We start from the raw sequence: 15,619 nt of genomic DNA, 5'->3' as shown, positions 1-15,619 counted from the left end.
ATTATATGCATTTTTTTTGGCAGCACTGGGGTTTGAACTCAGAGCCCCATGCTCGCTAAGCAGGCACTCTACCACCTGAGCCACTCCGCCAGCTCCCCCTTTTTCTTGAGGCGGGGATGTTACTGGAGATTGGTCTCAGGCCTCGTGCTTGTTAGGGAGGTGCTGTACCACGGGAGCCCCAGCCCTTTCCCTGTTGGGTCTCGCTTTATGCCTCAGCCAGCCTAGACCACGGTCCTCCCATTTGCACTTCCTGCCTAGCACAGATGACAGGTGCATCTCACCGCACCCAGCCTTTGATTTGAGATGGGAATCTCCCAAACTTTTGCCTAGGCTGGCCTTGAACTCTGATTCTCCCAATCTCTGTCTCCCAAGAACTAGGATTACAGATGTAGACTACCACGCCTGGCTTTCTATATGTAATTTCACTGAAGACATTCAGTCTGCAAACACCCCTGGAGTCCCTGATGCACCTGGCCATGTGCTCACATTCCAGGAATAATCTGAGATGCACAGGTGTGGAAAGACATCGGGGAAGGCGAGGCACGGTTCCCTGGGTGTGGAAGAGGTGACAGGGTGGCATCAAAGGCCATGCTTAAAGGCTTCTTGGAGCAGGGCAGCCCTGTTTTATACAGTGCTTTGTGAGAAGAGCTGGATGGTCAGTTGGATGTGTCTGGGGCAGGAGAACAAGCCCACACAAAGTGCATCAAGGACGTATAGGAAATGTATGAGCAGCAGTGAGCCAACACCAAGGCAAGGCACCTGGGAAGGACTCATCACAGAAGCCTCCAGAGAGAGTGCAGAAATGAGCTGAGCTCTCAGAGGCCATTTCACAGGGTGTGTGGGGTGAGCCGGATGGGCCCCAGGCTGTGGCCCTGCAGTCCAGCTAAGGGGCATGCATGGCCTTAAGAATGGTGACAGTGAGGATGGACAGGCCTCCAGGACAGGTTGGCTTCCTGAGCTGGCCCCGGGGTGCACGGTGGGGAGGGAAAGCAAGTTCCTCTAGGGTCTGGTCCTTTTTCCACATTCTGTAGCTCCCTGTCCAGCCCTAGGTCATCCAAACACACACTGCAAGTCAAAATGCCAGAGGTTTGCCAGGAGAAGACAACAGCTGCTACGGGCTCAGCATTCATACTGAGTGAGGCTGGGCCTAAGGCTGAATCGAGACGCCATCCTCATCCAGGATCACCATCCCTGGGAACGTCTGTTGGAGGCTCAGCCAGCTCCTCCCACCCATACCTAGGCTTCCTCACCACTCAGCCCCTACTGTGGCACTAGGGCTGCCATGAGCTAACTGGCCACAGGAGGGATCTAGATGCAGATACTCTCAAAAAACAGCAACTGTCACCTCTTGTTTCAGGCACTCAGCAAGCTCCGGCAGATACAGCAAGGAACAAAGTTTTCATCCTCATCCTCACAGATACACATTCTTCCCAAACTTCACACACAGCTGATCAGACCTCATTTCACTAGTGAGAAAACACAAACCTGTGGAGCTCTCAGCTGCAATCAGACATCACAAATAACGCTGTTGAAACCAATGCAGAGGCAGGACCATGCTGGAGCCAAAGTCTCCTAGCCCGAGTGACTGTAACACTACACAGTCCTTGTCCCTGCACTGTTGGTCACACTCCAGTCCAGCACGTCCACCTGTATGCCAGCCGTGATGCTTAACAATGCTAACATCCACTGTGCTCCTGGCTCACGTATCAGCTGTAGGAGGCTTGGTCGTTTTCCAGAGTGCTATCCTTCTATTTGTTTAAGAGAAAAGAAGGAGTGCCTCAACCTGTGAGAGCCACACATCCACAAAAACACCTCGGGTTGCACTTCTCGGAGCACATGCATTTAAGTGACATGGGGCTGTCACCAGCAGGACGTACTGAGTGCAGTCCCCTGACTCCAAGTCTGGGGTGCAGGAAGGGAACTTCAGTCAGCATTTAGTTTCAGGAAGGGGAAGGTTCTTTTAAAATCCTTACATTTTTTTTCAGAAGGCCTTAGCAGACCTAGTATAACTCCTTATTTTACAAATGAAGGTCTGGAGTGAAAGTCAGAGTAGGTTTCTAGAGAGATTTGGATGCCTTAGTGCCAGGCCCTGCTCACATGGGCACTCTGCTGTGGTCTTCAGGGCAGAGCAGGGCAGCAGTTCCCAGGAGGGCACCGTGTGTGGGGCAAAGGCGTGCTGCTGCCAGGCTCAGGTTCCCTTTCCCCATCAGCGCTGCCAAGGAAGAGCCCCTGCTCAGCAGGTGTGAGGAAGCCCATGCACCGTCCATGGCAGAGGGCTCTTCAGCAGTCGCTCATCAAGACAGGAAGGAAGTCAGAGGAGCCCCTGAGTGCAGAGGTCCCCAGGGCACAGTGGCAAGCTTGCGCAGAACCTGATGCCAACAGAGCAGAGGGTGGGAGGGCTCAGCCAAATGGGACTTTCTCTGTAGACCTATTAGGGGAGCAGGGGATGGGATGGAGTGGGTATGCCATGGGCCATAGTGACCCAACCTGTCTGGAGAGTTCATTATCCTACTCTGTCTATGTTCATAAGTTTGAAATTTTGTGGGATCCAATCTTTGTAGAAATTTGATGCTGTCCATAATAAGGAAGTTTGCAAAAGCAATTGAATCACTCCAAAAGTGTCCCAAGAGGAGCAGGTGTCCACTCTCCTCAGAGTCCCGGTCTGGAGACCTCACCCCAGAGCCATAGTCACATGCTCACTCCCATCATCAGCCCACAAGATGTGCCCAAATGCACAACTCAAAGACACGCACTCACCCTTGCATGTACCATAGTGGACACCAATTTGTATCGTACCCTTGATCTTCACAGAGTCCTTTGCTGGCAGTTGGCTATCACGTGCATTGCCTGTCGCTCTGTGGGCCTCCAGCTCTGCAGAAACCTGGGGTTAAGGTCATCTTCTTTCTTGTCTGCAGCTTGTCAGGATGCCCGAGAGCCACATCAGCCATGAAGAAAGCAAAGCTGTCCGGAGAACAGATGCTGACGATCAAGCAGCGGGCCAGCAATGGTAACCATGCCCCGAGCCTCCCCAGCACCTGCAGGCCTGCCATCCCCATGCACCAGCACTGTGTTCTTAGCCGGCAGAAGCCGTGGTCATTCAGTCCTACCCACAGCCCACGGCCCAGGGGTCTCCAGTGCTGAGCAACTTGCTCCCCCATATTCACAATGTCCCCTTTCCCACCTCCTGCTCATGTCCTCAGCCCTGGGCCTCCCACCAGGAGCATCTTTGGGTACTCAGAACATGGGCAGCTGTACCCATCCCACGCCCTGCCCTTTCCTCAGCATGTCCAGTGCCTGGTTTTCTTGAATTCATCTGCAAAGGCCACTTCCTTCAAATTGCCTTTGTTGCTGATGACTTGCTTCTGTGTGTACAAAGTTTACTGAGGAAAACTGAGGGCCTCGGGGGGCTGTGGAAAGGAGAACAGGATTGCACAAGCCCCTGGGCCCTAGAAACATCTCACAGTCCACTCTTATACTCTAGGGTTCCATAGGTGCACTCTCCGGCTACTTGCTAAAATTCATTTACAACCTCTAAGTCAATGCTCCTAGCACTTCTGTAGTTATCCATGAGCTTGCAAAGAGAGGAGAGACAGCTGAGTGGCCCAGAGGGCAGCTCCCAGCTGAGGAGGGGCAGGTGTTGTTCTGACTTCACACCTTAGCTCTCAGACTATGGTGGTCTATTTAGTGCCACATTTTTTTGTACTGTGCGTTTTCTTGGTGGTTTTCCTGGGTGAACAGGCCTCTAGACATAGAGCTGAAGTGCTGTCTAGGTTCCTGAGAGTAGGAAGCTATGATGTAGCCCCACAGAGGAGACAGGGATGCCAGAGACGCCTTGTTCAGCAGTGTTCTGCTGCCGTGGGCCACAAGTGCAGAGTTAATCTGTGAACAACACGCACTAACTAAGGTGTCCTCACTCCAAAACGCACATAAAGCAAGGTTATCCATTGATTGGCCGACAACTGGGTGTGCTCAGAAGCCAGCAGCCCACCCTGTATTTCTGCAGGAACCACATCTCAGTACTCACCTGTGCGGGGTTCAGGTGACCATAGAACATGACCCTGTGAACAATGAGATTGGCTGTAAGGTGGCTGGTGTCTCTGAAGTGGAAGTTCAGCCTTTCCCGCTCTCAGGAGAGTCATGGAAACTGGGGCTCAGGCAGAGCCAGACTCACCCTGAAGCCGGTGAAGCAGAAGCTCTGCCTCTCTCCTTTTGCGAGACACTTCCTTACTCTGTGTCCTCAACCTTCCCCCCCACACACACCTCCCAGCTCTTTAAGCACTGCAGAATGCAGTTGACCGATGACTTCTCACCTCAGACCAGAAGATCTGTCCTCCAAAACAGCCTCTCAGGTTGGACCCTTTACGCTAGGATACCTCCTCCCACCCCAGCTGACATGTGCAGGACTGGGTGCTCCCAGCCAGCAGATCGGGAGCCCCATCTCATCACCAGGGTCTTCTCTCTGTCATCTCACATGTACTTGAGGTCCTCAGGACAGCACAAGCATGTTTGCCTTCAGAAGTCAGTGGTGTGGCCTGTCACCTGGTCCGTCATTTACAGAAACTTAACCAGATTTGAAATGCTATCCTTAAGAGTTTCTACCTGTTCTGAGCCAGAGTCTGCCTCACAAGTTTACTCTGTCCAACCCAGGGCAGTGCTGGCACTGGAGATTTACTCAGAAGTTCTTGGAGCCACCTGCATGCTCTCTTCTCTACAGCTCCGGAGGCTGTGTTGAAGAGACCAACTTTGAGACACACAAAACCAATGTCCACTTCTCTCTTTCTGGGTCACTAAGGAGCCATGATCATCCCCAGGAAAAAAAAAAAAAACACATACTGAGTTCTATTTATGCACCAGGTACTCAGAAAATACTAAGCATGTCATCTCACCCCAAATAGCCCAGGTGCTGATGCTGACACCTTAGGCAAGTTGAGCTGAGCCTGTGTTCACTGGATTCTCTTTAGGAAAAAGAGTAGTGGTTATGTGGGGACCAGCTCAAGAGAAAGAGGAAGACACAACTGACCTGCAGGTCTTGGGGGAGAGACAGCTTGCACTGGGGTAACTCCGCCAGGTAGGCAGTGAACAGCTTGGGCTACCAGCTCTCAGAGATACCAACTCCACTCTTTGTCCATAGGCCAGGGTTTGTAGTTAGGGCATTATTTGTTTTACAAATCTGGATTTTTCCGTACTGAGCATTCCTATTTTAGGGTAAAACTTTTTTTTCGTTCACTAAAAGCAACCCTAAGGCCCATAAACATGCCTATCTCTTTCTGTTGGTCCGCAACCTCTCCGAGGTGGGCAGTTAACTTTGTTCAGTCTCCGCAGTGTTCTGGGGTGTCTCGGGCCTCCGTTTGGGCTAACTGGGCTCCAGTGTCTGCACAGTTTGAAAGTGTCATCTGTCCATACAAGCACTCTCTAGGCCTGGGCTGCACAGGTGTCCACTGGTCTCAGAAAAGGACACCATGTTGGGCTGCAGGTACCCACAATCCCAGGCCCTTGATTTTGTGACCAGCAACCATACACAACCAGCCAGCAGAGCAGCCGTGAAAGGCCCTCCGTGGACATGGTCCTCGTGTTCCTGGCTCTTGCATGTTGGAAGTCACTTGCCAGGCCACTCGCCACTCAGTAGTCACGTACACACCTGCTCAGGTTCTGAGCGTGGTGAGAGTGGGGCAGGTCTTGCTGTGGAAGCCTGACACGTGAGCAAGATGACAGGGGAGAAAGCAAGGGGAAGAGGAGGACCCTGAGCACGGGAGGTGGAGCTGGGCAAAGCAACTTCCAGCCCAAGGCGGTTTCTGCCAAAGCCAGAGGCGCTAGTCAGTTACCCGGGGAGTTTGGTCCATCAGAGCCAGGTTCCTTGTGGCTCAGTTTGTTTTCTTTCTTTAGGTTCCTTGGTTATAGGGAAGGCAGGGGAAGTGACAGAAAGACACCCAAACTTTTTGACCCTGTTTTTTTAAATTCAATGATATATTTTCTAAGCCAATTCTATTCCAAATACAAAAAGAACAAAGAAAACTCAGAATTCCGCCTGTAGCGTTTCAGATCCGGTAGGCTCACCGTGCCAACTTTGCTGTTCCAGGCATAGAGAACGATGAGGAGATCAAGCAGTTGGACGAAGAGATCAAAGAACTGAATGAGTCCAATTCCCAGATGGAGGCTGATATGATCAAGCTTAGAACTCAGGTAACGGCTCGTTAAGCCTTGACCCTGCTTCTGACACACTGGCGATCCAGTTCTAGTTCTAACCTGAGCCCCGATTCTAGTTCTAACATGGATCCCCAATTCTACTTCTGAAGGGGAGTCCTTAATTCTAGTCTAACTCTGCTCCTCCACGGGGTGGTGGCCTAAAGTGGCTTTGTGGAGAAGTGGCATTTACTTGTTCTTTGCTCATTTTCTTTTTTATTTCTTGACATGGTGTTTTGCTCTTTTGCTGAATCTTTTCATGGCAGTATTTGCTGTAACCCATTCACTGTGAACCGCCTGCTTTCTGTCTGTGTGTGCTTGTGTGTTTCGTGAAATATGCTCAGATAGCCATTTCCAGAGGCTCACCTGTGCCTATGAAAGGTGGCAGGTGTGGCTTTCCTCCCTAGTGTTGTTTGACATGGCGTGGCCTCACAGTGCTGGCTGACACTTCAGGGTCTCTGAGGAGTGTCTGTGTTACTCAAGCCTCCTGAGTATGGACAGTGAAAGCTGGCCGTGCGCGGGCTCCAAGGGCCCTGTGGTCGGCTGGGAGGTGAGGGAATGACTTTCTTGAGTTTCCTTGAGTACCTGATGATAGAGGACTTTCACAACCCCACTTGCAGCCTGAAAGGTAGGTGTCCTCATGGAGCGCCATGCAGTATGGCCATGGCCCTCCACCCATGCATGTGCTCTGTTCCTTGTGTCCACTCAGACCCCAGACGGCTGATCCCCCAGGGACTGCCTCGCACACTTTAGCATGGTGACACAGAATTATGCCAAGCCCAAGGCGGGTTTGACAGTTAGGGTGAACATAGTCCCAGCAGGCTCACCTGAAGCCTGGAGTGGAGGGGAGATCATCACAGCCAGTGCCCAGGGCTGTTGTTCACTCAGAGGATCAGGTTCTGCTCAGGGAGAGCCCAGATTTAGACATGTCACATAGAGCCACCAGAGGGAAGGGGACTTCCATCCCAGCATTTCTGAATTTCAGAAATGCTGAAAAGCATTTCAGAATGCTGAAAAATGGTGAGAAGATCTCCCCCAGCACTGTCTGTAGAACGTGCTGAGGTTGCCATCTGCACGTGGCACCACAGATTGGGTGAGCTAAAAAGAAAGGGAGTTCACTTTCACTCAGGGTTCAGGAGACTCAAGGTCAAGGACCCCATCTGGTGATAGCTTCTTGCTGGCAGAGCCATGCTGAGGTCAGGCCGCACGTGCGTGCAGGTTTGCATGTGTGTCTCCTCTGATCTCCTCCTCTTCCCGTAAAGCCACCAGGATTGGATCATGGGGCACCTTTAATCCTAATCAGCCCCAAGGCTCCCCTGTGTCACTAGACATAATTACCAATTTACAGTATGTTTAGTAATGTTTCTGGTCAAGTCAGTACAACCAAGACAGCTTTGACGTATCTGGAAAACGTACACATTCTTACACGGTGCACCTCTAGAAGAAGGGGCTGTCTCTGGGACTTTGAACCTACTCAAACTCAGATGGGAAGTCCTGAATGACCATCCTGTCACCCCTCTAGGTCATCAGAAGGGCCAAGGGGCCCTTAAGGCCTGCCATGTCCCCACCCTAACACAGCTGGATTCAATCAGCACATGCTTTTAGAGGCTCAAGTTTTGCCAGCACCTGGCTGGGATTCCATAGGGTTATGAACACACATCTCATCCAACTCAACTCAATTCACACCAAACCACAGTCCCGGTGACTTATGCAGGGCTCAAGCACAGAGCTACGAAGATTAGCAAAGCTAATCTGTGTGCCCAGGGAACACACAGAAGGCGCTTCTCAGAGTCCAGAAAAAAAAAGTGCCTACAAGTAAGAAGGAGACTGAGGGCCATAGAGCAGGCCTAAAGCCAGGCAGTGTGATGAGGGAGGGTGGTGTGAACCATGCCCGGGGCTGTAAGAAGGACCCCAGAAGAAATGCAAGACGCCCACAGACACAGGTCGATGGGGAGGAGGAACATTCCAGACACAGGAGACAGGGAGTAGAGGGTCAGGTAGGAAGCCTGTCGGGAAGCTGCCCTCTGTGGTCACAGCGTCAGGTTTGGCAGTTTTAGGAGAGAGAGTATTAAAACATGAAAGAGAATAAGTGTGTTCAGAACAGACTGCTAATGAGGAATTGCCCAGCTGCTGACTCTGTGCCCTGTGGGCCAGGGCACACATCCCCACAGCTTTGCTCTTGCTGTGCTTGGCAGATCTGCTAGTCCTATGGCCGGTCTTGGCTTCTTCTCCCTCTGATCTCAAATTCTTGGTGTAATCCAGTCTCTAAATTTCTGTCTTGACCCCGCTTCAAGCACACATGGTGGCAGAAAGTAGTGTCCTCCTTCACGTGGGAGCTGCACTTGACTCACCACCAGCCTCTGGAAGTACTTAGCCATTTTGTGAATCTTCTGCAAAGGGTTTACAGCACATTGCACCATCCTGGGCTCTGAGCTCAGAAGACATCAGATAATAACTGTCTGGGCATTTGGACACTGCTGCCTTTGTCATGCCAGCTCTGTCATAGCACAAGTGCACTTGACTGGTGTCTTCTGCCAGCAAGGCTCCATGTGACACGGAATGTGAGTTTAAAGTAGTCTGGAAGCGTCAGAAAGTAGTGTTATCCTTTTGAGTTTTTTCTAATCATTAAAAGAAGCAAAACACATCATAGCTCATGGGCCTTTCAAAATCAGCTTCAAAATCCAGACTCAGGCTGGATTTCATGTCTAGCGACTCCCACCGTTGGAAACACTTAGGCCCAGATGGAGATGGTGTGGAGCAGGTGGTGAAAAGCCAGGGTCTGACCTGGACCCGTGTGTCAGCTCTGGTGGACATGGGAATTTTCTCAGGAGGAAACAATGTATACCCTGTGCTGGCTGCTTTACAGACCTCCAGCTTGTCTTAAAGACACAAACCCTCTCTGACATTGCCAGGGAACTACATGGTCCTCAGAACTCAGATTTATGCAGGGTATGTGCTACCAGGTCAAAGGGCCAGCTGCCATTGTCCCTGAGGGCCAGGACAGGTATGTCACCCAAGACCATGGCGGATCCAGCCCCAGGCCCAAGGCCTGGCTCTGCAGGCAGAGCAGGGCTCTCCCCATGCCAGCACTTGGAATCAAAACCTTCTGGATGCCAGGTGCGGGAGGTGTCCAGTGCCCAGCACTGCTTCAGTGGGCTTGGCAGGAAAACATTTGACTCTGTCCTCCTGCTCTGCATCCCTTCCTGAGTGTGATGCCTTGGGGAGAGGCCTAGGGGGGTGCCCCCTGCATTCCCTCTCAGTAGTTTTCTGCCTCCTATGGCTACCACACTGGACTTCACAGGGCATTTCACTGCAGTCTGGACAGGATCAAAGGCCCCAAAACCAATGTCTTTTTACTGAAAACTGCACATCTCCATGAGAGGTTCCTACTTTCCAGAAAAACAACCCAAGATTCATCTGACTAGCCCAGGAAAGCCGAGACCAATAGCCCCCATGGACTTCTAGAGTCTTGGCCCCTTGAGAAAGGCCTTGGGCAGGTGGACCTGAGTCTACACGACAAGCTGCTGTTTAGAGCTCAGTTTAGTTGCTGGAGACTCAGATGGTTCTGGGGAAGGAGGCAGGGCTGTGAGGCTTAATATGTCTCCAACCGTTTCCACCTTGGCTCATCCTGTGAATGGCACAAGCTTGCTAGGCCGGACTGGATCAGAAGATTGAAACGTCCCTGGGCCATAAATGCACGGACAAGTGCCCTTTGTCACCAAGGTTTGGTCTGCACACTTGTCATTCTCCATGGTTTGCCCTACTCACTGCTGAGTGGAGTCCACACAGGAGACTGGTTCTGTCTCGGGACAGTTCTGTGCTGCCCTGACCACCCAGGCCATGTTGAGGAATTCACCTGGCTTCAGGGGCTTGTTGGCCTTCCTTGGTCAAGAAGACACATCCGTGTCCTTGCAGTTTGGAGCAGAAATTGACCTGAAGTGGCCCCCATGAATACTGGTAGAGACAGTCAGATACATCCTGAGGCATGACCCACCCTGGACCCTCAGATTGCTTTGTCCATCCCCATGGAGGTCAGACTGGCTCATGAAATGAAGGGTTGGAAAGCAACCAAATGCAGAGGGGAGGAGGGCTGGAGCCTGCAGAGGCTGCAGGGTCCTGGGCATAGGTGTGAGGGGTGCTGGGGACCTGGTGTGGCCACTGATCTGAGAAGTGCCTGGCCAGAAGGAGGAGGCCAGGGCCTCTACTCAGAGGCTCATTAGTCTCCTCCCTCCACTTTGCCTCCTCTTTGTATGTTCCCTGAAACCCAAAGGACCTTGTTATCCTGCCACCTCCCGGAGGTGTACTGAAGCTTAGAAAGCCCATTTCTGCACAAATCAGTTTTCTTCCTAGTAACTGGCCATCATCAGCTGCCAGTGGCTCTGAGTACCTGAAATGCCGTGGCTCCATGAGCTCCAGGGGCAGCTGCCACCAGGGCCTCCTTCCAAGGGCGGTGACCAGTCCTCACATCCACTGATGGGCCTGCGAGGTATCACAGGAATGGGAACATTAATTTGATTAATAAGTACTAGACAAACAAGGGAGAAAGCTCACAGGGATGTGCAGGGAAGGAAAGCCACGTGACTTGAGTGGGTCCTGCACAGGACAGAGTCTCCCGGAGAACCATGGGACCCTGGGTTCCTTCCTTGGAGAAACCCCCACTAACCCACTGCCCTGGCTGGCATTTCCAGGGAGCTCCACTGGTCTCTACAGAGGATCTGGGTCTCTGACTGTGACGACAGATGGGAGGTACTCAGAAAAGGGAGAAAACGGGATGTAAGCCAAATGCAGTAGACGGATGACAAGAAGATGGGGGAGGAGAGAAGGATGGAAAGCTCATGAAAGAAGAAGTCAGGGACAGTGGATCGGAAAGAGGAGGCACGGCGTGGACCAGAATGCCCCAGACTTCATGGGTCAGTCCTCCAGGGATGAGCCAGAGCCAGGGCAGAGAGCTGGGGGTGGGGAGCACATGGCATGCTCTGAAGTGCTCATGGCAGCCCCCAAGCCCAGAGTGTGTGTGCAGGGAGGTAGAGGTTCCCAAGGCCCACACTCAAGCCCTTGACCACGGCAATACGCAAACTCCCCCGAACCCTTAGAGGAAGAAACTGAGCCAGGAAGCTGTTGGGCTCGACCTGTTGTAGTGATACACTAGCCACTGGTATGGACAGACTGCCCACTTGGCTCCTATCTGAGCAGAGAAATTAACATTGTGAGGACTTAACCATGGCAGGCTAAAAGAATAAGTATCAGCAGCAAGCCAGTAAAATCCTAACCCACGCAAACCCTGTAAGCCAGCAGGGACCAGGATAGCACAGTGAATGGCTATTATGGGATTCTCGATGTACAACAACACACCGGACAGTCAAAAAAATTGAATGAAAGGCCAGGCACAGTGGCTCAAGCCTGTAATCCCAGCTACTGGGGAGGCAGAGGTCAGGAGGATCGAGACTCAAGGCTAACCTGGACATAAAGTTCCAGAGACTCCCATCTCAGCCAATGGCTGGGCACTGTGGTACATGCCTGTTATCCCAGATATGGTGGGAAACAAGAATAGAAAGATCAGAGTCCAGGCTAGCTCAGGCATAAAGTGAGACCCTATCTCAAAAACGACCACTGCAAAAAAAAAAAAAAAGAAGAAGAAGAAGGAAAGCCAACACAGCTAGAAGCTACATAGTCTAGTCATCAAATTCTCAAATGCAAAGAATCAAAAGCCAAGACCCTTAAAATCCCAGATCCTCTTCTGAGAAGCCTTTGGACATCAGCAGAAAGGTCCTTTCTTTGCATCAGTATTGTGGTCACTTGTGGCAAGAGTCCTTGCTCCCAGCGACCTGCCATGTGTCACATGTCACACGCATTTGTGCATTTCAGATAACCACAATGGAGAGCAACCTGAAGACGATTGAAGAGGAGAACAAAGTCATTGAGCAGCAAAACGAGTCTCTTCTGCACGAGCTGGCCAACCTGAGCCAGTCTTTAATTCACAGTCTGGCTAACATCCAGCTGCCTCATATGGTAAGTGACTGAGCGCTCCAGATGAGGGCCTTGGATCCTCCACAGTTCACGTCATATAGTAGATGTCGTTTATCATTGCTCCATGGTTCTTCAACCTGTGGGTGTTTGTGGTTGCCACCCTAAAACCATAACATTAACTGCTAGAAACATTGGTGGGGCTGATCCTAAAAAGTTACATGTGCTCCAACTGGGCCTGTTGAGTACCAGGGAACAGAGGTCCTATTCTATGGTACTGTTTGATGCTTTTGTGAATATACTACTCAGACAATGAAAGTTGTATATGAACTACTATTTAATATCTCGTAGGATCCAATCAATGAACAAAATTTTGATGCTTACGTGACTACTTTGACGGAAATGTATACAAATCAAGATCGTTATCAGAGTCCAGAAAATAAAGCCCTACTGGAAAATATAAAGCAGGCTGTGAGAGGAATTCAGGTCTGAACAGCTGCTAGTGCTCATGAGATCCATGCTTAACAAGGATGCTTCTTGTTCTTTTGCTGCTCTACTTTGCCAGAAAGTGTTACATATTTCTTTCTGTTGAAACAGTGTTAACGCTTACAAGACTTCATAATGATTTTATGTCTTGCTTTAAAGATAGTACCTGCAGAATAGTTTTTGAACACATTCACATTTTGTACGTTTTCATATAAGCTGACGTCGTGTGCTATGCCGTAATGTTTCTAGCTGCTACTGTATGAACATTTGGGGTCTATATATTTCTGAAGAGGTAAGCTACTCAAGATAAATAGAGTGTAAATTCTTTTTAATGCTTTAGTGATTAAATGTTTTAGTATTTTGAACCGAAATGGACAAAAGAGAAAAAGAAAAACAAAATGAAACAAAACAAAAAAAAAACAAAAACCCATCTTGGAACGATCACATCGTCGTGGCGCAATGGTCACTTTTTAGATGTTATCATTTTGCCTCGTGTTGGAGGAGTTATGGAATTAAGAAGTACATTTTGTGTGCATATTGTTTCATAGCGAGAATTGGTTGCAGAAATGCTTTATTTTTGAACACTGCTTGCAAATATCATGTGACTCTTTGTTTGTTTGTTTTAGGAGGATGGTGTATGGTGGGGGCAATAAATGAGTGTTTTTGCATTCCAAGGAAATACCATTGGATTAACTATAAGAAATGAAATAAGTAATTTATTGTAAGACAACATCAAGCCATGGAAACTTGGCAGAAGATTCAAAGCAGCTTAAACAGCACTTTTAATTAACAACTCCTAAACATTACATGGTGTGACCGTGGACACTTCCGTTAAGACACGAGCTTGTCAGAGGTGGACAACACGAAGATTTTCTGTCATTTCAGTAAACTTTGGAACATCTCTGTCCTATCTCTCCTAGAACCCCAAGTCCCTCTGAACTCTTGCCACGAAGTAGTTTACCTTATCGAAGCTGTGTGTTTTCAAATTTGAGTGAAAAGATAATTTAAGAGCATTTATTTCCCCTTTCTCACTTTAAAAAAAAATCCTTATTATTGCTGTTATTCTTGCTTCACCCTTGAAGGATGAAGGCTTATGGCTTGTGAGTGTTCTGGTTACTGGACAGAATTTCCTGCTGGACGGGTGGGAAACCGCTCGGTAAAGTTTCCTTCCCCATCCCTGCCCTCACTTTGACTTTGAATAAGCCTTTGGTCTTATTCACAGCACTTGAAAAGGACAGACACCTACGTCCCCCCCTTGGCTGGGGTCAGGTGACCACATAGCATTCGCATAGCCTTGCTTGGTTGATCGCGACCTACTCTAAGAATGAATGCAATCAGATTTTAAAAGTAATTAAATCTACTTTGGCACTTTTTTGCTTTAAACTTGATCATGTTAGACTTGTTTGTACCTTCAAGATTTGATTGTCTGATTCCAAATGACTGCACTATATGGATGCAGAAGACCACTGTTGACTGCTGTGCCCTCCTCAGTGGTCCTTTGACCACGTGTTGTGTTTCCCCGTGTTGACTTGGTTTCCTTTCTGTAGCATCTCTCCCTTCCATGTCTTGATGTTATGCAGGAAGTACAAAAGTACTTTAAAATTTTGTTATGAAATAAAAAAAAAAGATGGGTTTTGTAAAAATAAAAAAAAAATATTTTTAGCAGAACAGGACTTACAGGGTCATTGTCCCCACAATGTGCCAGTCAACTGTTTGCACTCACCTTGTCCTACATATCCGTACGGAGGTGTGCAATTCCGGTGTCAGCCGCCTTGTGACACTGAATGAAGCTGGATGATTACGGAGGAGGCCCTCACGGCTGACCCAATACGGTTGCTAAGGGAGACTACAGGGATCTCACAACAAATATTCTGATACAATACTCAACCTCGGTATATATATATATGTACAAATATATGATCATCCCAGCTGCACTTTATACTGTTCACTGTACAAAACCTTGCAGTTTTCCACAAGGACTTTAATAACTAGCTGGGAAAAAAAAAAAAAAGATTATGTAATTACTTTGGGGCTCTGCAGAACCTTCTCTGCGCCACGCCCCCTTTCTGTTGTGCGATTAGTTGTAGCTGCCATGCTCAGAAATGCCTTTTTGAGAGCAGAAGCCGGTGCTTAGGTCACCTGCTACCGTACACCGGGTGCGGGCCCTGCCTCGCCTGCCTCGCCTGGCCTCGTCTCGGGAGGGCCTGTCCATAGCGGCGCCTGCATTCCCTACCACGTCTCGTCTGCAGCTTCTCCGCCAATGTAGTGATGCTTTCAGTAGAGTAATAGGTAGTATGGGTTTGAACTCTTATTCTTCTCACCATGTACAATGGAAAGGGACTCTAAGCACAAACCTGCTGCTCGTGTAATGTTGATACATAATATCAAATCAAGTTATCTGTGACTATTATATAGGGATCACAAAAAGTGTCACGTTAGGATGCTGACCTACATGAAACTATTGTGAGTCATCAGAGGTTATTTATTATAACTTATTGTTCATATTCATTTCCAAGTTAATTTAAGTAATCATTTATTAAGACAGAATTTTGTATAAACTATTTATTGTGCTCTCTGTGGAACTGAAGTTTGATTTATTTTTGTACTCTACACGGCATGGGTTTGTTGACACTTTAATTTTGCTATAAATGTGTGGAATCACAAGCTACTGTGATACTTCATTTTTTAATTGTGAACTTTGTACAAACTTTGTCATGCTGATGTGAACACATCTTACTCTGAATAAAAAGGTGTTGCCACGTTTGTAGCACGAAGGATCTCTAGCCGGGTCTGCGTCTTCAGTGCATGTGCAACCTCCCACCCCCCAAAGTTACCCACCTTGTTTTTAACGTTCTGGGCCCCCCAAGTCTACCTCCCCCCGCAAAGTTACTTACTTGGGATTTAACACTGGGAGAGGGTTGGCTCTGACTCCAAGGCGTATCAGAGGGAGCGACTTTTAACTCTGAGCAGTGGGCATCTTGCTCACCGA

At 49.2% G+C, this 15,619-nt stretch overlaps 1 protein-coding gene across 17 annotated transcripts in view; it reads left to right on the top strand.

The window, feature by feature from the left end:
- Positions 1–15,407, top strand: part of Myt1l (myelin transcription factor 1 like) — a 414,622-nt gene extending 399,215 nt beyond the window's left edge. For 15 of the 17 annotated variants that reach the window (XM_074049071.1, XM_074049072.1, XM_074049078.1 and 12 more), the window contains 4 exons: positions 2,916–3,007; positions 6,077–6,180; positions 12,046–12,189; positions 12,496–15,407. In XM_074049071.1, the coding sequence (XP_073905172.1) occupies positions 2,916–3,007; positions 6,077–6,180; positions 12,046–12,189; positions 12,496–12,636 (481 nt within the window). In that variant the 3' untranslated portion in view covers positions 12,637–15,407. The remainder of the gene's footprint in view (positions 1–2,915; positions 3,008–6,076; positions 6,181–12,045; positions 12,190–12,495) is intronic. The other 2 variants (XM_074049083.1, XM_074049084.1) reach the window with 1 other exon arrangement.
- Positions 15,408–15,619: the final 212 nt, after the last annotated feature.

This window comes from Castor canadensis, chromosome 12, assembly GCF_047511655.1.
Source record: "Castor canadensis chromosome 12, mCasCan1.hap1v2, whole genome shotgun sequence".
Lineage (NCBI taxonomy): Eukaryota > Metazoa > Chordata > Mammalia > Rodentia > Castoridae > Castor > Castor canadensis.
The sequence above is the reverse complement of the archived record's forward strand: the minus strand, read 5'-3'. Positions and strand labels throughout refer to the sequence as shown.